We start from the raw sequence: 23568 nt of genomic DNA, 5'->3' as shown, positions 1-23568 counted from the left end.
TCCTCATTTGGTTACCCAAAAAAGAGATTCCTGAAAAATATTTGGTGAGCCCATCAGAGGGTCAACATCCAGAATGTTCTTCCAACTACTTCATAACAGAAATTCTACAAACAATTTGAAATGTTTGAGCATGCCAGAGGGTATATTGGATTGCTTTCTGGAGAATTAACTATGTTGCATTCTAAAAACGGATTTTATTGGATTCTAATAAATGTAAAAGCTTAAAAAGTCTGTTAAAATTACAATTGATCAGATAATAGCAGCTGAAAATATTTATACAATGAATATTACTGTTTTTCCATCAAATTTCTTCAAGGAATTCAGTTTTTCGAATATGTTGTTCAACTGAAAACTGCAATACCCAAATTATTCATTTTTCTTGCATTTGACCACTCAAATTAAAATATTTTTAATCACTATTTCAATCAAGATTCTAAAAGCACAATGTTACCATTTAGTTCTTATCTCCAACATAGTCAAGTGGTGATAATTTAATCAAGGAGGTTTCAAAACTGCAAATTAGAATAGAACTGTGAGAAATTATATTAACTAACATTGACGATCATGGCTTAGCAGTCAGTTTTTCCAGATCACGTTGAATATGATGTTGATGGGAACACTGAGCCTTGGGGTGGCTCTGGGGGATCAGATTGTTGCTTTGGTGGGTGTGCATGAAAACTCTGTGGGCATGGGAGGCAGTTACACTTTGTGTAAAATTAATATGGCTAATATAATGTTATGGAGGTTAAACTATATAGAAGGAATGTGCATTTTCCCAGGACGTGTGGAGTGCCTATTGGAGAAGGGGTAAAAGAAATGCAAACAAAACATGGTACTTAATTAAAATCCTATTAGGGCTCCAAAAGGGGCCACAATAGGTTGTGCTTTCCTTTTCAGATCTCTGTGTGTTTTGGAGCAGGAGATGAAAGTGGAAAGTCATCAGAACTCTGGTGGAAGTAAAATGTTTCCCTTTTAAGACAGTGTCTGAGCTGCTAACAGCTTTGGATCCAAAAGCAAGCTAGTAAGCCTCTGTGTAAATGCAAATTACCTAGCTGATGGGCACAAAGGAGCTGCAAATAATGAATACATCTGGTCAGCAAACAAACTACTAGAAGACTCAGATTATGGTCCTCCAGGAAAGGGAGGTGAAAAAACAAGTCAAGCCTGAAAATAAGGGGTGTGTGGGTGGGGGAGATGGGAACAGGGAATGGGGGTAAGGAAATTGGAATCATGTTTTGCTGAAGGGGGAGATGGGAACAGGGAATGGGGGTAAGGAAATTGGAATCATGTTTGCTAAGGCAGGAATGGGAACAGGGACACAGGTGTAAGGCTCTGTGGTGTCAGAGCTGGGAAGGAGGATACCAAGGAAGGGAACTGGAATCATGCTTGCTGGAAGTTCACCCCAATAAACATCGAATTGTTTGCACCTTTGGACTTCGGGTATTGTTGCTCTCTGTTCATGCGAGAAGGACCAGGGAAGTAAGTGGGTGAAGGAATAAGCCCCCTAACAGATGTCAGCAGGGTCATAGAGTAAATCCTGACTGCAAAGTTGTAGTCAACATCGTGTTAGTTAACAGAAAACTTCTGTAGGTTCTGTTCTAGCTTTGTATGGAGTTCATCTGAGCCAGACTTGACAGACCTTTATTTCCTATAACACAGATGACAAAATGCAATTTCTACTGGAAAAGGCAGTTCGGATTTTAACATCATGGGTGTACATACCTTCCACATAAGATGCACATATCTATTTGCAGCTGACGGTGAAGGTTCAATTACTCTCCACAAATCCACTTTTCTTGAGGGAGCTATTAAAACAAACAATAAAAAGTAGAAAACTTGCTGTTACTTTTTAAAGAAGGTTAACAGCAGTGTTGAAATTTTTTTTCCTTTACTGACCCTTGTATACCTTCTCTCTATGTTGCTATCAGTCTCTTATTTCCATTCTTTATGGTCATTTCTCTCTTCTTTCCTAGCTCTATATTTTTATTTCTTTTAAACAATCCCCTTTTTTCTCCTCCATTCTATATTCCTCACTTTTCAGATCTCTCTATCCTTTTCAGTTTGTCTCCTGTTCTGACCTCCCTCTTCTAGTCATCTTTAATTAAATGTATTTGTTTTCACAATTTCAAAGCCAAACTATGACATCACCCAACTGAAAATATGCTGAAAATAGTCTGCTAGTATTAACTTCTGTGCCAAAAGATTCAAAATTAATCCTGTGAAAAACTATGTTGTAAACCATTAGCCTGCCTTGTTGTTCTGTTTTTCCTATTTTCTCTTCACTCCATTCACTCCAGATTTCTGATCCAACACAAACACATTGAATGGCAATAGCATACTCTGTAAAATCCCATAGATGCGTAAGATTAAATGATGTTCTTCTTTTATTTTGATTCATGGTGAAAACAACTGTTACCTAAAAGTGAAAACATGAACACGAAATATGTTGTCTTTATTAACAAAAAAAAAATAAACCTCAGCAGATGGTTTATCTGCTTAAAAACCTCCAAGACCATATCCATCATGCCTCCCAGATCACCCATCCAATATGAATAAAAGGGAAAGCTACTTATCTTGTAAATAGTGCTTGTGTGTGTAGCATCCTCATTTCTGGATCTTTGCAATTGTTCCACAAGATCGGCACCAGCTTTTAAGGTTACATTTTACCCTTAATGGCAGTAGTAACGGAGTAGACAGCTTGAGCTAGGCTCTCTGTTGGCCACTGCGCCCTACCCTCTCTGAAGCATCAGTACTGTCCTACAACTGTTTCAGTCATCTCCAACTGCATGGGAACCAAAGGTCCCAGCAATAAGACAATCTAAAGATGATCAACATATGATCAAAATATCTGCACCAATGAAGACAGAAAAAGCATGCACCAAGAGAAACTCCCCCTGAAAAATTATCCTCCAAACTCTGAAGGGAAACAGGTAGATGAGTGGCAGTAATGATTACTTCGAAGAAGAAGAATTATAAGAAGAAGAAGAATTATATATATCACCTACTCTAAAGAGGTCATCAGAAGAAGAATCTCAGTCCAGGAAAGCAGGGAAGTGCCATGATTGTCCCAAAACAAAAATGAGAGCAAAGCTAAAACATGCAGTAACCACAAGGCCGACACCAACAGTGGGAACAGGGTGGATTTTTTTTTAAATGTATACTAAAAAGGGGTAAGATAACCTCTTAAATCAACATTGAAGATACTGAAGTGTGACAATCAATCAATAAGGAAAGGGGGGAACCACTCAAGTCTCAGCCAACTGAAAAAGAGAAATGCATAAAAAACTTTTGGGGTGGGAGTGGGGAGTTTGGCTACCTCTACGTTGGAGACAAGCTTCAGAGTATGGAGAGTCTGAAATCAAAATTCCCACCTGGAGGCCAAATCCAAGAAATAATGCTTTGTAAATGTGGGGAGAGAGGACCAGAAATCTACGATGGCACCCCTGGTGGCTGCCTTGTCTCTTATTAAGTGAGCCTTCATATGGCTTCTTCCTTTCAGCTCAGCCAAATCATAGCAACACAAAATACAATCAGACATCCCTGAAATGGTCTCCAAAACAAAAAGTTTTATACATTGTCATAAATATAAAGGGAAGGGTAAACACCTTTAAAATCCCTCCTGGCCAGAGGAAAAACCCTTTCACCTGTAAAGGGTTAAGAAGCTAAGATAACCTCACTGGCACCTGACCACAATGACCAATGAGGAGACAAGATACTTTCAAAGCTTGAGGGGGGGGAGAAACAAAGGGTCTGGGTCTGTCTGTGTGATGCTTTTGCCGGGGACAGAACAGGAATGGAGTCTTATAACTTAGTAAGTATTCTAGCTAGATATGCGTTAGATTCTGTTTGTTTAAATGGCTGAGAAAATAAGCTGTGCTGAATGGAATGGATATTCCTGTTTGTGTCTTTTTGTAACTTAAGGTTTTGCCTAGAGGGATTCTCTATGTTTTGAACCTAATTACCCTGTAAGGTATGTACCACCCTGATTTTACAGAGGTGATTCTTTTTTACTTTTTCTTCTATTAAAATTCTTCTTTGAAAAAACTGAATGCTTTTTTCATTGTTCTTAAGATCCAAGGCTTTGGGTCTGTGGTCATCTATGCAAATTGGTGAGGATTTTTATCAAACCTTCCCCAGAAAAAACGGGGTAAGATTTTGGAGGATTTTGGGGGGAAAGACATTTCCAAATGAACTCTTTCCTAATAATAATAATACCGGTGTTAGATGTTTGGTGGTGGCAGCGAAAGTCCAAGGGCAAAGGGTAAAATAGTTTGTACCTTGGGGAAGTTTTAACCTAAGCTAGTAAAAGTAAGCTTAGGAGGTTTTCATGCAGGTCCCCACATCTGTACCCTAGTGTTCAGAGTGGGGAAGGAACCTTGACATGCATCTTCTAAAAATTTGAATTCACTCCAGTTAGAACCCCAAAGACTTAACACTGAGCATATGAAAAAGCACTTCCTGGGGAAGGATATGTGATTATAGGAAGAATGTTGGATGATAGGCTCATTAACAGGTGGAACTTCAACACTACCTTGGAGAAGAATGTCAGTTAAGTCTGCAGTCCCATCTTATTCTTATAAAATCTAGTTAAGGTAGATCCATCAGTAGGGCAACACTCATTGTGCAGACTGAAGCCATTGCAGCCAGGAAAATGACCTTCCACGTAAGAGACTTAAACTCACAGGAACTGGGTGCCTCAAAGAACTTTCTTTTGTCAGCGCTCTCAGGACCAATTCATAACCCTGTGACAAAAGGGTTTGCTTTTTTTTAAATGAAAGGTTTTAAAAGTATCAAGCCATGCAGAGACCTTCAGCTAGTTTGTGATAGGCTCAAATAGCTGCTAAATGTATCTGGAGTTATTTTTATAAGTTGGACTCAGACAGGTGGACAAGCTATTTTTGTGAAGGGAAAGCAGAGGGGCCCACAGCGAACCATTTCCACTTACAATTGTAGATCAGATGGATTGTGAGATGCCAGGAAGACATAAGCCACCTTCTAGAACACACTGCTTACACATTTTTATCCTGCCAGAAGCCAGGCTGTCAGAGAAACATCTCCTACATTTGTTCTAATCTAATCTTGAGTGAACATAATTATTTTATTTGCCAGAAAACAATAGGAAGAAAAACATGTTTCATTGCTGGACTGACTGAGGGTACCTCCACTGAATTTATCCTAGGACAAGTAAGGAGTAGGATGGGCACTGAGACAGAAGGGCAAGAACAATTTACCCTTGACAGTGAAACAGAAGGTCTTATCCATCTCTATTTTCTAAAATTCCAATATCATGCATGCTTATATTACATTTGAGTAAATATTAGTTATTATTAGTGATCTTACATCCTTGCCTTTTGTCATCAGCATTTAAAAGGATCAACATTTATGTCAGTGACAAATGATCTAATATTCTGAAAATAATGATGTAACTTACCGAAGTATTTGAATTTGTATTTCTGTATCGAAGACGACAATTTAAATCTAGTAATGCTGGATCAGGTTTGTCCCACGTTATGTTAAGTAATTGCTTTACACCAGCAATTTTTTCTACTGAAACTATCTTAGGAGGCTTAGTTTTCACTGGAATTAAGAAAAAAAAGCTCTCATACTTTTAAATAGAAAAACATTCTACAACTTGACTTCAATTAAAAGTTTAGAATAGCTTGAGTATGTAAATTCTAGGAAGAGTTCCTTTATTATTCTAAACAATGTTAGTTGTAACCTACTTGCAATATCAATGCATATCACATATATACCAACTGTAATTATGAAAAACTACATATAGGACAGAGATTACATACACAGCTAACTATACTGATTGTAGACTAATTTCTTTCATATGTAAATGTATTGAATTATTGTTTCTATTTATAATGTGAGTACCACATTCTCCTCTCAAAGGCAGAGGACAGAGAAAACAACAGAGCTGCAGTTGAGTCCTATCCAGAGAAATAAGGGAGAACTCAGCTGGAAGACAGTTCGGGGCGACAGGAGTTTGAGGGAAGGGTGGCAGAACTGGAATGGGCAAGTATTGAGAGGAGAGACTAGGCTAGACAACTGCTGCTGATGTAGTGGTAGGTGTCACAGCTGGGAAGTATCCACTGAGGAGGTTGTACCTGTTTTCCTCAGTGTGATCACTTCACAGACAGAATTTTCACATGAACAAAACTGAACTGTAATTGTCAAGAGTCTTTATGTAGACATAAAAATGTGAACTCCATCCTATTCGTATTCTATCCTAGCTAAGCTATGGCAAAGCATAACAGAGGAAGAAGTGGAATCAGGCATGATGGAGGGAGGAAGAGGTACACAACATAATGTTATGGTTGCTTGGTTTTGTATGATATGCATAATGGACTTATTTATTTTAAATGATTCACTAGAAGAATGGCACAGTGGAGTGAGCAATGTAGGGATTCTGGGAAAAGATAAAGCCATTTGTTTACTTAGAGCCAAATCCTAAAATCCTTTTGGATGCTGAATAGCACTTCAAATCATCCAATTTAAGTCAAAGTGCTACTTAATATGCCAGATAGTTGAAGAATCTGACCTTCATTTACTAATCCGTAAAAAAAAAAAAAAAAATCAGTAATTCACACTAGTTCTTACAGTCATTAGTAAATAAATGTACTGCATTACGTATACAACACTGGAAGGGCGTTTAATCACACATTGGTAATGCACTAATGAGGGTAAAGTTTTTCAATACTGATCTATTGCAATATGCTGAAAGAATTGATATGGAAAGGCAAGGAAGCACAACCATAATCAAAAACCTCTTTCAATGAGAGACATACAAGTCTTAAAACAGTTGATGAGCTCTCACCGGACAAATCTGAACATCAGAGAACCACAGTGTTATTTGACACAATTGACGGTTCCTGTTCAGGAGACACTTAACTTAGGGAAGTGTTGAGGTGATTGTGTAGGCAATGTAATAAGAGTCAGACTGACATAGTCTGCATGTATCAGATTATGAAAAGAGCTTTTGCCAATATAATAATCTCTTCAAATATATAAATACATTTTACGTACTACTTACAGTATATATTACACTTTAAGAGGGAACAGCAAGGTAATGTACTTTGATTAATAAAATTTTGTAAATGTTCAAACTAATGCAGATCCAGTTCTGGATTTTGGGTGGAGGATGCATGGGAAGGGTTTGTTTCTTCTTTAAATAGCATGTTCTTGCTGTCAATCCAAGAACACAACTGCTTTGACTCTGCTTTCCCACTGAATCATCCATAGAGCCCCGCGCAGATACAAAATTTGTATCTACATCCAATCTGCAAAAATGATCCATGGATATAAAGCAGATTTGCAAGGTTCTAATCATCCATATTAATGTATTCCACTGCTAATTTTTTAATGGTAGAGGTGCAAAACCAAAGTAAGAGAAAAAGGTGGCGCTTTTTGCGGTATTTCTTTTATATAGGCCAGAATTTTCAAAAATAAGACCTAAACTTTGGTTCGTAAATCCACATTGAGGCACTCCAATAAGTAGCATGATTTTGAAAAGTGCTGAGCACCCAGGATCTACCATTAATTCCAATCTCCTGGATAAGGGTCTCTTTCTCTGCTACTTCTCCTCTGTGCTTGTGCCCTCAAACCAGCAGTCCAACTGTGGACTGCAGACCAAGGCTGAAATCTGACATGTATATCCCCTTGTGCTGTTCCCCTTTCTCCTCCAGGAACACCCCCAGTTGGTAGTGCTGATCCCCTCATGAGGAGCACAATTACTAAAATGAGGACATTTCTGGAAGGGAGAGGTAGCAATACATGCAGGGGCAGATGCCTAGGAGTATAACTTAGGGAAAGTATAGTCAGGGGGGTTAATAATGTGGAGAAGGGATACAGAGGGGCAGATATTGTAGTCTTAGCCAATAAATCAGCTGTGGTCCTGCAGAGTGGGGCACATTTGTGGGGAGGGGCAGCTATATAAGGGTAGAGAAGAAGGGAATATCTGTTTATAAACTTTAAGGAGGTTTATTGGCTTAAGAAGCTGTCAGAAGACACAGCAAAATCAGTGGAAGGCAGCTCCAGATGGGATGTTAGGGCAAATCATACACCAATACAGGTGCATATTGAGGACTCACTCAAATCAGTGCAATGCAACCAACTGAAGAACAATTATTCAAGTGCTAAGACAGAAAAGTATGCTGTATCCTCAATTTGATATTCTATTTTTATTTTTTGTTTGAATGCTTTTCACTTGATTTTTATAAGAAAGTTATTCTGTATAATTAAATGTCAGCATGGTTTTATTTGATCTCTTTTGTTATGTAGTATTTTATCTTTAAGTATTTTACAAAAGTAGTTACCTATTTTATTCATATTTATAGGAACACAATCAGATATGCCTACACCCAAGACATTTTCAGCTTTCACCTGACAACAATCATCTTCAGCAAATGGAATATATGGGGGGAAAAACGAACATGATCCATTGTTGCTTTGACAGGTATCCTCTTGAAATGCATCCATCAAATTTTGATCCCTGTCATCACAAAAAACAAAGAAAATTTAATTTTCAACCCTTTCTTAAATCAAGGACAACTAAAAGAGTTAATGGGCTTAGTTTTAATTAGAGAGACAAGGTGGGTGAGGTGGTAATATTTATTGGACCAACTTCTATTTGAGAGAGAAAGAAGCTTTCGAGACCTGAAGAAGGGCTTTGTGTAAGCTCAAAAGCTTGTCTCTCTTGTCAACAGAAGTTGGTCCAACAAAAATATTACCTCACCAACCTTGTCTCTCTAATATCCTGGGACCAACCCCACTTCATAAAATGTTAGATTCAATTAGCAATTATAGTTTAAAACAAATATTTACTAAATTCCATACAACAAGCTATGTTCTTCTAGTGAACTTCTCTTAAAGGAAGCTTAACTACCAATAAATGCCATTCCCTCAATGTATTGCCCCTGCAAATCCATACTGTAGGATTTTGTTCAAATCTTAGAACCATTTAAAAGCTGTTAACTGTTAAGAAGGCATATGTGCAGCCAGCACAAATCCAAACAGATGTAACTGCAGTGAAAATAGCAACATTCAAGGAGCAGCAGTGAACAGAAGAATCAATTTAATGGGGAATCCCTGAGCCTTGTTAATACCAGGTTAAAATCCCAAGCAGGAATATTGCAGATAGATGTACACATGTAACACCCCTCTTGAAAAGCATTTCATAGCAGGATGCATGAACACAGAAGCATCCTCCATAAGAAAAAGGCAAGAAGCAATGAACTACCACATACATTTCAAATGTGGAAAAAGACAAGCCCGACTGTACCAGTGACAAGATATACCCTGGAAGTAGGAAACAGAGACTTTTTGAAAGAGTTTGTTCCATTTCAGCATACACTTTCCTCATAGATGGTGTGTGTTGTGAGACTAACAAAACCTGTTTCATTTCATCTGACCATAAACAAAATTCTTCATCAACTACAATGCCTCTCAGTCTACCCACTTCCTCTCTCCCAGTCCCAGTCTCCTTGCCCAGCCAGTACCAGTCTTCCCCACCACCTCCACCAGTTCCTTCTGACCAGACCAGGCTTGTTGTCCTAATCTACTCCTTTCCCTCCCACCAGGTCCAGCTCTTGTCCCCTCTGCATTTAAGTGAAGTGGCTTCCTCCTCCATACTGCCTGGGTACCAGCAAGGGAGTCTTTGAGAGCACAGAAGAGAAAGGCTCACTGCCCTTCATTCTAGTGTCCAGTCCCACTTTGGCCCAGAGTGGACAGGAGCAGCAACTACACGTCCAGCTTTGCACTCCTGGGTTGAAGAAGGTTGCATCACTGTGTGAGGGTAACACAGGCACAGCCCAGTTAGGCCAATGGGAGCTGTGAGGGAGGTGCCTGCAGGTGGTGGGAGGGCGCTCAGAGCCCCCTGGACACCCCTCCACCTAGGATCCAGAGGAACATGTCACTGCTTCCTGGGAGCTGTCTGAGGTAAGCGCCACCTGGATCCCTCACCCCAACCCTCAGCATAACCCTGAGCTCCCTCCCACCTCCAAACTCCCTCCCGGAGCCTGCACCCTGCACTCCCATCCACACCCCAAATCCCTGCCCCAGCCCCTTCCCCCATCCTGAACCCCTCATTCCTAGCCCCACCCCAGAACCCACAACCCCAGCCTCAGGCAAGAGCCCACACTCCAAATCCCTCGGCCCCACTCACAGCCTGGAGCCTGCACCCTCAGCCAGAGCTCTCACCCCCTCCCACACCTCAACCCCCTGCCCCAGCCCAGAGCCCCCTCTCACACTCTTCAGCCCCATTCTAGAGCCCACACACCCAGCCAGAGCCCTCACCCCCTCCTGCATCCCAACCCCCTGCCCCAGCGCAAGGGTGTGGGAGAGCAAGTGATGAAGGGGAGGTCGAGTGAGTGGGGGCAAGGCCTCAGAGAAGGGGCAGGGCAGGGGGCGGAGCAAGTTTCTTTCTCAGTTTTCTGCCATTAGAAAGTTGGCAACCCTAAATCCAGTAACAAGTGAGCTGGTGAAACATGCTCAGTCACTTTGTGGGGATAGTGCATGTGCAGTCTGGTCAGCACCAGGAGCTGTGCGGGGATGGAGCGTACTTGGTGAGGATGGACTATTCAAAGATTTTAGCTGCTAACCTCTAACATGTGTATTGAGACTGTGTAAACTGAGATTTTTCAAATCCTTATAATTTGGTCACATTTGGCAGATTTTCACAGGAACAGCAAAAAGTCACATCCCTAATACTATTGTCATCCCTTCTGCCAAATTTTGAGTCCCTGCCCAAAGCGTGGGGACACCAGAGAATCTCAAAGAAAATGACACTAGAATTCTTTTAACATTGCAAAACAATTTATTTTTTCCTAACCTAGTTTTCAGAAAAGGCTGAAATGTTTTCACTGAAATTTTTCATAAAAGATAAAATAATAATAATCAGCCCAAGGCAGACAACTAAATTTCAGCCCAAATGGTTAAAGTTTGTCAAAGTTAGGAGCAACTGAAAATAGGGTATTATGTAAAGTGTTGGGCAACCTTAGTAACAGGTGTTCCTATTAATCTTGCTTATTATATGTTTTCATTAAAATTTTCAGGAAAAAAAAAATCCCAAATCTATCAACACAAAAGCTGGATTTGATGTCAAGGCTGCAAATACAAGAGAAAGGGTGAAATGTCAGGACTGCTTAGAGAAAGCAGATTATTAGGTAAGAAATAATGATTGGTGTCCCTCTATACAAAACCTGAAATTAACAGCCTCAATAGCAGTATCCAGTGCTAGGGGGTGGGGGGCGGGAATTGGCCTAGCTAGCCAAGAAGAAAACAAAGGATGGGCTGGTCAGGATGCAGGGCTGGCTCTACGTTTTTTGCCGCCCCGAGCAGGCAAAAATAAATAAATAAATAAATAAAACCTGACGAATACACTGCCGCTGGAGAGAACAGGAACATCAGAGGGAGCTGCCGCTGAATTGCTGCCGACGGCAAGACTCGAGCTAGAAGAGTTGCTGCTGAATTGCCGCCACAGGAAACAATGGAGAGGAGCTGCCGCTGAACTGATTGCCAATGGAGCTGCTGCCGGAGTGCCGGCCCTTCAGCAGCGCCGCCCCAGGCACCAGCTTGCTTAGCTGGTGCCTAGAGCTGGCCCTGCATATATGGTAAATGCCAGTGTTACCCAGGGTTTTCAGAACCCACAGCAGGGGCAACTGAACTATTTCACTTCAGGCAGTGTCAAGAATAAATCAGTGGGAACACAGCGATTCCATCTGATAAAAGATTAAAGCAAGTAAGTATGCTCTATCTAAAACTCCAGTTTATTAGATTCTAGTATACAGACAGAAGCAATAGATTTAGAACATTCCAGATATTTACCTCAACTCTGGAACGGTATTGAGTAATTAACAGCAGGTAAGCCAGGGCAGTTGCTTACCCACCAGGGAGATAAGGTGTCAGGAAAAATGTCTCTCAAGATGGCTTCAGAGAATTGCTCCAAAGTACACTGTATTAGCTAATCTTTTAAAACTAACTTTTACAAAAACACAGGTCATAATGACCCCTACTAAGTCATTACTTTTTTAAACTTTCAATAAACATTTAATATCAGAGGAGCCGAGACTCAAGGTCTTCCAACCACCAAGATTTTCAGTCTCACTTCTTTACTTTTCTTTCCCCTCTTCCCATTCTGCTTCGCAGAAACTGCCAGTTAGTTTTGACCTTGCAACTAGAAGCCTGCTTTCCAATTAACCCTTAACTATGTGGTGTTCTATTTTCTTAATTCATGGTGGCTGAATGCATATAATATAGTTGCAATTGTCTTAATTATATTCTGGGGTACACACCCCCCTCAAATCCAAGGTAACACCAGCAGAAGACACTTGCTTTTTTTCCTGTCCATCTTTTGGTAGGAGGAATTATATCCACTACACCTGGGTTGGCAGAGAGGTAGGCGAAAAATGTACCTAGTATTGACCAATAATTTTTTCCTTCTTTGTACTTACAGTAAGATCCCCCTGTTATTTGCTTAAGTATGGCAGCTAATACTGAAGTTAGGCTTGTCAGCAATTTCCTGCAATTTTTTTTTTCTTCTGGTTTTAAGGACTCTATTTACTGACCTGAAATCCTATGTAATATAATGAGTGACAGAGATGACAACGTTCTGCCACATCCCTGGGAGACCGTATTGAATTAAGTTTAAGTATCTTTGGAGTACATTGTATTAAATGAATTGTGTATGTATTACTGTGGGCCAGGATTGTGTGTAACCTTTCTAGAGTGGAGATGTGATAGATGTGAGACCTGGAAGTTTAAAAGACAAGCAAAAATGGACTTTTGGGACAACAAGTGTTCAGTGGATTTCCTGGGGAATACTTAGAAAGAAGTTAATGCAAATTCCTAATCTCTGATTATTCAAAAAAACAGCCTTTTGGAGCTACACCCTGATGAGATGGTGATTGGTTGCTGTTTACTTGTTCACAGAGACTGGAAATTAAAGGCTGTAGCTGTATAAAGGATTGGCTGAACTGCCCAGAGGTAAGACAACTATGAACTTATAACCACAAAGAAAACCCAACTGTGGGTTTTGAAGGACTGACACCTACCAAAGCCTGAGGTAGGAGTTAGGGGTGACCTTTGGTAAGGTTTTTAGTATGCATACAGGTTATTTATTGTTTTTCATGTTTCCTCTGTAACACTTTCACCTTAAGAATAAACGTGCTTGCTTTTATAGATTGGTTTAACTTATAACTGCAAGCAATACTCTGGAGAGATAGCAAAGTGCAGATGCTAACGTTTTAGGCAGTCTGGCTTGCTCAGGATATCATAGCTTAGGAAGGGAACTGTGCCGCTTTAAAGATTGCCCAATAAGGAGGTACTGAGATGAAGGTCTCCGTTCTAGAAAGGTGATGGCTAGAAGCCAGAAACCTAAAGCAGGTGATGGACCATGGAGGGGGAATAATGGTACAATTGCTCTGAAACTGTAACATAACCTTTCTTCTATCAGTTGTTAAAAATGATCTCTAGTGGTTTTTCAGTTTTCTCTGCTAATTCTTTACACTTATATCATCCAACTCTGCTCTTTCATTCAGTTTATCGAGGAATTGTTTCACTACTCTCATCAATCCTTTCAACAGAATTCTCCAGACACTCACTGTGAACTGCACTTCTCATTAAAAAAAAATTATATTATATATATAAGCTGCTGTCAATATCTGTTGCTTCCACGTCCTCTATAAAGTGGTTTCTTTACTTATTTAGTAGTGATCCTACCCATTCTTCTGTTTTTCTCTTAATCTCAAACTTTTTGATTACTAGAGACCGCAATATTAACAGCATAAAAACTGACTTTTGCTACACCAATGCAATTATCACTGAAGCCAAAAGAAGTTATATGTGCATATCTGAAGGCAGAATTAAGTCTATTGTATTTAATTTTCCAACCATTTGTATTTATCTAACATAAAATATTAAAACATAGTTGTAGATTTACCAAAGCAAGTATAAAACGGAATACTAGGAGATTTATATTTGTACTGCATTTATCCTTGATGCCAGCAGTTTTGTTCTTTCATCATTCTACTCAAATCTGCATTTACATTGGATATGTTGATGTTCATTTCTCAGCAACCTCAATTCCAGTTTGAACAGATAGGGTTAGGGCATGGAAATATATTGCATAATGAATACCAGCAAACTGGTAATAATAAATGCATAAACACATATGAAAGACTGCAGAGGAACAATAGGCAGCACTGTTTCATTAGCTGTGCAAAGTGCTAAGAACTAGATAGTTCTGAATTCCAAATTTAGCTTTGCCATTGATTTAATGTGTGCTCTCGTCAAGCCATTTTACCCTTCTGTGTGTTTGCCTATTTTAGGATAGGATAATACTTGACAATCTACCTCCCGGCTGTGTTGAGGGTTAATTAGTTAATGTTTTACAGCAACCTGAAAATGTAAAGTGTGTATTAATGCCAAGTACTGTTACTGCAAATTAAATATGTACAGTTAGTTTAGACTTCAATCATTCCAAAACTTTCTTATGAGAAAGGCATTAGATACTTACTGAATATTAACCTGAGCATATTTTGTTTTTTTAAGATAGGTAACTTTTCTTGCAGTCCATCTGTGAACACAACAGCCATCATAAAAATAAATGCAGGTAATATTTTTTGTCTTGTCTGCAGAGACTGTAAAATGAAATAAAAACAAGGATTCATCTTCAGGAAAATAGCATGTTGTTATAGTACATTTAATTTTTTCTTTTAGTACTTCTAGTCTTCTGTAGATAACTTTTCTTGTCTTAAACTAATGGATTTCCTTCTTTAGTTGAACCAGCAGAACAGTTACTCTTAGTTATGTGGCGAATGAAAACTATCAAGATAAAAAACACTCTCTGCCCAAACCTGGTATAACCAATGATGCAATGTAAACTGCATCTGCTCTGCATCTAACTTAAGTCTAAAGTATTAACCAAACAAGGTCAATTTCAGATTTGGATATTGTCGTGTAGCCAGTTCTCCAGTAGTGGGGGAGAAAAAAGAACAAACGGTTACTCACCTTCTCATAACTGTTGTTCTTTGAGATGTGTTGCTCATATCCATTCCAATTAGGTGCGTGCGTGCCACATGCACAGTCGTTGGAAAGTTTTTCCCCCTAGCAGCACCCGTTGGGTCAGCTGTGGAGCCCCCTGGAATGGTGCCTTCATGGCACTCAATATATGACCCTGCCAACCTGGTGCCTCCTCAGTTCCTTCTTGCCGGTTACTCCGACAGAGGGGAAGGCAAGCAGGTTTGGAATAGATATGAGCAACATATCTCAAAGAACAATAGTTACGAGAAGGTGAGTAACTTTTTTCTTTGAGTGATTGCTCATATCGATTCCAATTAGGTGACTCCCAAGCCTTACCTAGGCCGTGAGGTTTGAGTTATGGAATCACTGATTGGAGCACTGCTCTACCAAAAGTTGCATCATCTCTGGCATGTTGGACGATGGTGTAATGAGAGGTGAATGTATGTCCCGAGGACCAAGTTGCTGACCTGCAGATTTCTTGCATCAGGACCTAGGCCAGGAACGCCGCTGATGAGACCTCAGCGCTCGTGAAGCGTGCCATAAGAGATGGGGTTGGTATTTGGGCCAGCTCATAGAACATACGGATGCATGCTGTGATCCAGGAGGATATTCTTTGAGATGAGACCGGGAGTCCTTTCATCTGGTCTGCCACCACTATGAACAACTGGTTCGACTTCCTGGATGGCTTAGTGCGTTCGATTTAAAAAGTTCATGCTCACTGATCATCCAGGAAGTGCAGCCTCTGATCACGGCTACTGGCATGAGGCTTAGAATAAAAAACAGGCAGGAAAATGTCCTGACTAGTGTGGAAGTGTGACACAACCTTAAGAAGAAAGACTGGGTGAGGTCTGAGTTGCACCTTATCCCTGTGGAAAACCATATAAGGTGGGTCTGAGGTAAGGGCCTTTAACTCAGACACTCTCCTTGCTGATGTAATGGTGACCGGAAAGGCTACCTTCCATGACAGATAGAAAAGGGAGCAAGTCACCAGCGCTTCAAATGGGGGCCCCCATTAGCCTGGACAGGACCAGGTTAAAGTCCCACATAGGGACAGGCTGTATGATCTTGTGACGTAGGTGTTCCAGACCCTTGAGGAACTGACCAACTACAGGGTTGGTGAAGATGGAGCATCTAGATGCTCCCAGGTGGAAGGCCGAGATAGCAGCAAGGTGTACCTTTATGGAGGACGCTGCCAGGCCTTGCTGTTTCAGGTGCCTGACAAGGGGGTGTACGACGCTGGTCACACCAAGTAGTAAATCTTTTCCACTTTTCCAGATATGTGGCTCTAGTGGAGGGCTTCCTGCTGCTGAGTGGGCCCTCCCTTACTTGTTCTGAGCACAGAAGCTCCATAGGGTTCAGCCATGAATCTTCCAAGCCATGAGGTGGAGGGACTGCAGGTCAGGGTGACAAAGGCGACCGTGGTCTTGAGCGATCAAGTCAAGGAGGAGAGGCAACATGACCGGAGCATCCACTGACTGTTCCAGGAGTGTGGTGTACCAATGTGGTCGAGGTCACACTGGTCCTACCAGAATTATCTCTGCCCCGTCCCTGCAGACCTTGAGTAGGACCTTGTGAGAGGGAACGGGGGAAAACACGTAGAGCAGGTGGCCTCCCTGGGGTAGCAGGACTGCGTCTGGGATTGAGCCAGAGCTGTGTTTCTGGAAGGAACAGAACACTGGGCACTTTCTGTTGCTCCCGGTGGCAAACAGATCAACCTGGGGAAACCCCCACCGGAGGCTTGGCTCGAAGGACCGGGGACTGTGGTGCCATCATGGCAATAAGGTCTCTCATGGCCTCAAATGTGTCCGGGATGGATGGCAATTCCACCTCCTCAATTACCTGGCTCAGGGAGTCCAACGGCACTGGACTCGACGGTCCCCCTTGCAGGGCCGAAGTCAACAGTGCCAGCTCCAAAGTCTTTGGCCCTGGGTGCTCCTCTCTGGGACGCGCTCCATTGGCCAGCTCCAAAGGGATGAAATCTCTGAGTCAGAGATCCACTCCTCCCCTGCTGCCAGTGCTGCTTCTGCATCAGGGAACAGGATCCCTCTGGTTTCGATCCTGGGGAGCGGTGGTGCCGCGGATCTCTGCCAGAGTCCTTCCATGGTGCCTTGTCTACCACTGCTGCCGGGGCACGGCGCACTGTTGAGCTCGGTGCTGGGTCTTGCCACACTGATGTAGGTTGCAGTCTGAGTGCCACCTCCATAAGGAGCTGCTTGAGGCAAAAGTCTCACTCCTTTTTTGTTCTGGGGCAAAACCCTTTACAAATCCTGCATTTGTCCGCTTGATGTGCTTTCCACAGACACTTTAAGCACGTGTTGTGGGGGTTGCCTGTTGGCACGGGCTTGTTGCAGGACTTACATGCCTAAATCCCAGGGGCTTATACCCTGCAAGTCCCCCAAGGAGAAAGCAGTTGGGGTGGAGGGTTGGGATGTGCAGGGCGGCGGCGGCCAGAGAAAGAAGTGACTTTCCCCAGCCCCAGGGCTGCGGCTGTCGGTGAGAGTCCGCCCCCTCCTCCCAGCCCCAGTTTGGGGGCTGCTTCAGTGGGGGAGAGAGGGCACATCCATTGCATTAGAAAGGTAAGACTATTGATATTAAAATATGAGTTGTGTGCTTTTATTTGTAGAACAAAAAAATGTTTTTTATTATTAAGATTTTTTTATATAGTGTTTTTATCCAAAGCACTTTATAATAGTTAGCTAACGATACAAACAACATTTGGAAAGGTCATTAAGTGGTCTGCTGAGACCTCAGCAATTTTCAAGTGGTCCTTGAAGAAAAAAAGTTTGAGAACCACTGTTCTAGATTAAAGAGCCCATTATCAAATTTATGTTCCCCATGTAGGTACTTATAGACTGTAAACAAATCCCATTCATCTTTTCTTTGTTAAACTAAGCAGATTGAGTGCTCGCAGTCTTTTACTAATAAGGCATGTTTTTTAATCCTTTAATTGTTCTTATGATTCTTTTCTGAACCTTCTCCAGCTTATCAACATCCTTCTTGAATTGTGGACAACAGAACTAGAAATTGTATTCCAGAAACAGTCACTCCAGTGCCAAATCCAGAGATAATATAACCTCCCTACTCCTACTTGAGATTCCCGTTTACACATCCAAGGATTATATTAGCCCTTTTGGCCATAAAGTTGCACTCAGAGCTCATGTTCAGCTGATGCCAAATCTTTTTCAGATCACTACTTCCCAGGATAGATTTCCCCATCCTGCAAGCATGGCCTGGATTCTTTGTTCCTAGATGTAGGACTTTATATTTGGCTGTATTAAAAGCGATATTGTTTGTGTGCACACAATTACCAAGCAAACCAAATTCCTCTCTATCAGTGACCTGTTTGGAGGCTGCTATTTCTGCAACAGTCTTTGAAAGCACAAGTAAGTTTGTTGACAGACATTTCATATTAAATTGAATAGTAAAAACACTCCAATTGCCCAACAGTCACAGGTTTTATTGAATGTATGTAGCCATCCCAAAACTGATCTGGACATCAGGAAGTTGGTTTCAGAAAAGTAGTTCCAGTCTTAAATAGCACATTTTGTCTTGGGGTGGTCTTTAAAAAGATGGTGAGCAGATTTTCAGAGGTAGTGGGCACCAACAGCTCCCACTGATAGGAAATGCGTATACTTATAATACACATTATTCTATGAACAAAATAGAACTGCTCATTAAATAGCCAGTCAAAACACAATGGTTATGGATTACTTTTAATAAACAACAATTAATATATGGACACAGTATTTGCAAGAAGTGCCTTACTGAGTATTTCTCACTAGAGCTCAGCGGAGGATGGATTTTCCATTTCACACAAGATTTTGAGATTTTAAAGTTTGGCTTCATTCTGAATTGGAAAATTTCAAAATTATTTGCAAAAGAAAATTCTGGAAATAAAAATAATTTCAGATTGACTTAAATGTTTCATTTTGACAAAAATTAAATTAATTGTTTTGTTTTGATTTTTATATAACGAACAATACAAAATTTTAAAACAATTCAAAACAAAGTTATTTCAAATGAAAAACCAAAATTTTTTCTGACAAAAATGTTGAAATGTGATGTTTCAATATTGTCAGAACTTTTTCTCATTTTTCTTCATCACCAAATATTGGCAAAATAGACATGATTTTGCAAAGTATTTCAACCAAACTACATATTCCAACAGAAAATGGTTCAGTCAAAGTTTTTCCAACCAGCTGTATTCTTATCTTATCATGTGTGGGTTCCTTTTAACTGTAACTTAATTGTGAAATTCCTGCAACCTTAACTGTGAATTTCCTGCATTAGTAATACTTGGTTTTGGGTTAACAACAACATCCCAGTAATTTTTTTTCTTTTTTTTGCCCTTAAGAAGCTTATCAAATATGTACTCTCAACACTGGCTCCATCTTAATGTACTTTTTGTCTAGGAATATCCAGGAAATGAAGTTATTAATAACTTAATGAATCTACTCTATGGTCATCAACTATTGATATGTACATCAAATTACCTGATTTTATATCTTGTATAGAGTGAAAATCCATTTGGTCTTCAACTAAAGCATCTTCCTCTCTCACATTAACATAGTCTCGATCAGTGAATGGATAAAATAAATAGCATACACTTTGATTTGTTTGGCAAATACCATCACAATCTGTCGCCATAAAAATGGGTCTATTACCAAAAAAAAAAAGCAGAAAGAGGAAAACACTTAAAATCATTCTAAAACACAGAAAAAAAATACTTAGAGGCTATCTTCAACAACTCTTCATTAAAATTCAGTTTGCATCAAGTGTATATTTTCTCTCTAGATATTTTATCTTGACAGCCACAATAAGAAACTCTTCCAACCCTAATCTTCTATGATTCTATTACTTATTCCAAAACATTCTTATGTGTAAGACACATTACTACAAAGTAATCAAATTTGGTGTAGCCAGACAGGATGGTAGGGAGCTTGTTTTAAGTGATTTTCAGTTGAAAGCCTTGGAGGAAAAAAATCATTTATTTATTCCCATAATAGATGCAATGACAAGGAAAGTTTCTTCACTGTACTCCACCAAGATGCCTCCACCCTGACTTTGAAGCACCACATTTAGTTTGAAAAGGTTAGTTAGGTCTCCATATACATTCAGTTTTTGATTTCTTTGGTAAGATTACAAATAAGGATATAAATGCCAAATTATGATATGAACATCTGCCCATTAAATAGTGGATTAAAAGCATTAATTTATTTCACACAAGAGACTAAAAAGACAACAGAGTAGGACAACTTTACTAATTACAGGCCTCAAGTTAAACTGGTGACCAAAAGGTGACAGTCTCCACCCACCATAGCCGAAGTCCTATACTTACCGCTTTCTAACAAGAGTATATTTTGTTGTAAGGTATGTTTCTTTTCCTGGAATCCAACTGCAAGTAAATTTAACATTGTAATGGTAAATGCAGGAAATATTCCCCGGTGTGCTTGGTGGAACTATAATCAGATAAAAAAAGAGAATTAAACTCTAAGAAAAAAAACATATAATTGAATACTGTACAGAAATAGTATGATCTCAGCCAGTCAGAAGGCTTAGCTTCATGGCAAATTTCAGTAAATTTACAATATGCATATCCCTACGTTGACTCACTACTGCCCTTAGAACTCAAACAAATGTTTTTACCCAAATTAATTCTCAAAAAATATATAACTAAGCATTTTGGTATAGTAAAAAAAAAGCAGGCTTGGAAGTACTTTCAGTAGCAATCTTATCATGGGCCAATAAACACATTGACTTTCAGTCTCCAAGTTTATTTTGCTCAGGATATATATTTGTGATTCTCTCTCTCGATATAGATATACAGATATATATATTACTTGCCTCATAAATAAGATGCACCCTCAAGTTTTCTATTGTATTACAAAACCAAACCATAGAACCAGTGATAATGTGATGCAAAGGCAGGGAATTAATTCCCTGCTTAGACTTCCCACAGATGTACTGGGTTGGGGCTGAAGGCCAAATTAGCTGTTTGGAATAAAGGAAGGAAATGCCATGAAAGTTTAGTAGTCAGGGAGAGAAGCAGCCAGCCTCTGAAAAGGCAGAGTTCCTACTGGTTCCTTCTAAGCATCCGACTCCACATCCAGTAATATCACTGATCTAAGGACCTTGCATGAGCCTTTGACTTTGAGGGTTGGGGGAGTTACCTATATCATTTGTCAGCACCTCACACTAAAGAGACCGCTGATTTCCTCCATCTCCTAAAAGCTAGAATACCCCTACCCTAAAAAGGAAACCCACCGTAACCTTTACAGTTGGGAGTCATCTAGGATAATATGAGACTCCAAAGATGTTTCTGTGTCAAAACCAGGCTCCCCATGAGGAAGAGTGGGAGCTGAGTAGGATGAAACTAGTCTCAATGGAACAACCCAACTGAAGTACCCCTCAAACTAAAGCTGCCCTCCCCCACCCAAGATAACAAAAATCAATGGACCTCTCTTTTGTTAAAGTGCTTGTGGCACACTGGACTTCCTGCTTTCTACTCTCCTCTCTAGTGGTGGACTTTACTGCACTGATCCTTGGATCCCAACTTTACTGACGCATTGGCTCCCTCCAGTGCTCAATTTGTAATGAAAGAGGTGCCAAGGCTCAAGCATCTATATGCTGGGGCCCAGGCAACTTTTTTACTTTCATAATTGATGTGGCAAGCCTAGAGGTGCCGGGGCTATGAACTGCCAAGCCTAGAGGTGCCGGGGCTCAGCCCCAGCAAGCTCTGGCACAAATTAAGCACCTGCCCCCTCTCAGCCCTGTGCATGAATCTGTAGACCCTGCCTTAATTCATCCCCATTCACAGGAGCTTTAGACTGAAATGCATGTTTATTCAAAAGGCCATCACTTTCAGACAGCTTATACGGCAATTATAATTTGCTGGACAAGAGAAGCTTACTCAGTATCTTCCCTGGTGATTGTTAGGGTAGGGTAGACTAGATGTAACACTTTAACATCTAAGAGCTTGAATAAAAGCCCATGGAAGTCAAGAACTATGAACATGCATCAGTAAGGGAAGCAGGTACTCCTGTGTCATTTCAGAAAAAACAGGAAAAAATGCTTGCACATACATGTCCTAAAATACAACAAACTAACAAATGGATTAATAATTTTAAAACATTTAAAGGTTGTCCACTACAACTATGAAGGGCATCATTTACATTAGTATCTTTTAAAAACTTTTAATTTCAAAATCACATAATTCTACTTACAACCAGATTTAACTTCGGTGTGAACAAGAAGTTGTTCTTTATCTAGATATTTAATTAAGCATTTCACATGTGCACTTTCATTGGTGAAATTATGGATGGTTACACGAGAAACAGTTTCATTGATAATGTTGTAGTTTTCTTGTGCAATCAAATTCTGATTCAACTTCCAGATAATGTGACTTGCATTTCTGTAAGGCGTATTGTAGTTTCCCAGAGTGCAAAGAAGTTTTAAGGTCGAACCTCTTTCAATTTCAGGAGACTGAGGAGAAATGTAAGCATTTCTCATAGAAATTCTATCTAAAAAAAAAAAAGAGTCAGATAAATCAAACATTTTTTTAAAAAGATAGCTTCATTTACCATTACAGGCTATGGGTATGTCTACACTGTAATTAAACACCCATGGCTGGCCTGTGTCAGCTGACTCAGGATCGCAGGGCTCGGGCCAAGGGGTTGTTTAACTGTAGTGTAGATGTTTGGGCAATCTGAGACCCCGGGGGGGGGGGGGGGGAGGTCCCAGAACTTAGTCTCCTGAACATCTACACTGAAATTAAAAGTAAAACTAATAAAGTATTTAATTTGTCCATGTATGTAACTGCCTTAGTTGCCACGGGATTAGATGATCCTGAATGGGAGAATAAGCAGTTCACATGATAATCCCCATTAAAACGCATTCCTTACCGCAGCACAGCTTGAGAACTCCTGGTGTCAAATTTAAACGGTATCCTACTTCAACTTATTCAAACAAGTGGAGCCCCCTTGTAAGTTAAACTTTATTTTCCCAGATCTCAGTGAACAGTTGTCACTACAATCAGCAACCCAGGTCCTGTATTAAGGTATTTCACCTTTAACGAATGAATTAAATTTCTCACACTAACACAGAAGTGAAAGGAAAAACTTGAAACACCAAACTGAAGTTGCAATAAGTACAGAACCATAATACATTGTTGAAATAGTATGTCCACAGTCTGATTCCAGATAATCCTCTTAAATATACTTCCTATCCCTCTTTCTGGCCCTATTTGCCAATTAGGGATTCCCTTATGTGCAAAGCAAAAATTGCAAGGGCACTGAGTGACAGGCTGGAACATACTAGCGCCTCAGAGCCCTGTGGACCAGCATTCAAGATGCATAGGCCCTGACATCACCCACACCCTCAATAATAGTCTAAATACTAAGATGGGTGAACTTGAGTGCCTGGTATTAAATAAGGATATTGAAATAACAGGCATCACAAAAACTTGATCAATGGGACAACATAATATCAGGGTACAAAATATATAGGAATAACAGAATAGATTGGGCTGGTGGGAGTGTGAAACTG

The 23568-nt window shown here is 40.3% G+C and overlaps 1 protein-coding gene across 1 annotated transcript in view; it reads right to left on the bottom strand.

Moving 5' to 3' along the window:
- The window catches only part of IL31RA (interleukin 31 receptor A), a 63163-nt gene that overhangs the window by 22887 nt on the left and 16708 nt on the right, over nt 1–23568 (bottom strand). Inside the window, exons 4-11 of the mRNA XM_073343961.1 lie at nt 22248–22544; nt 20363–20483; nt 19518–19681; nt 14519–14642; nt 8322–8497; nt 5432–5577; nt 2251–2416; nt 1723–1805 (exon numbers count right to left, since the gene is read on the bottom strand). Coding sequence (XP_073200062.1) covers nt 1723–1805; nt 2251–2416; nt 5432–5577; nt 8322–8497; nt 14519–14642; nt 19518–19681; nt 20363–20483; nt 22248–22544 — 1277 coding nt within the window. The remainder of the gene's footprint in view (nt 1–1722; nt 1806–2250; nt 2417–5431; nt 5578–8321; nt 8498–14518; nt 14643–19517; nt 19682–20362; nt 20484–22247; nt 22545–23568) is intronic.

This window comes from Lepidochelys kempii, chromosome 5 (assembly GCF_965140265.1).
Source record: "Lepidochelys kempii isolate rLepKem1 chromosome 5, rLepKem1.hap2, whole genome shotgun sequence".
Classification (NCBI taxonomy): Eukaryota; Metazoa; Chordata; order Testudines; family Cheloniidae; genus Lepidochelys; species Lepidochelys kempii.
The sequence above is the reverse complement of the archived record's forward strand: the minus strand, read 5'-3'. Positions and strand labels throughout refer to the sequence as shown.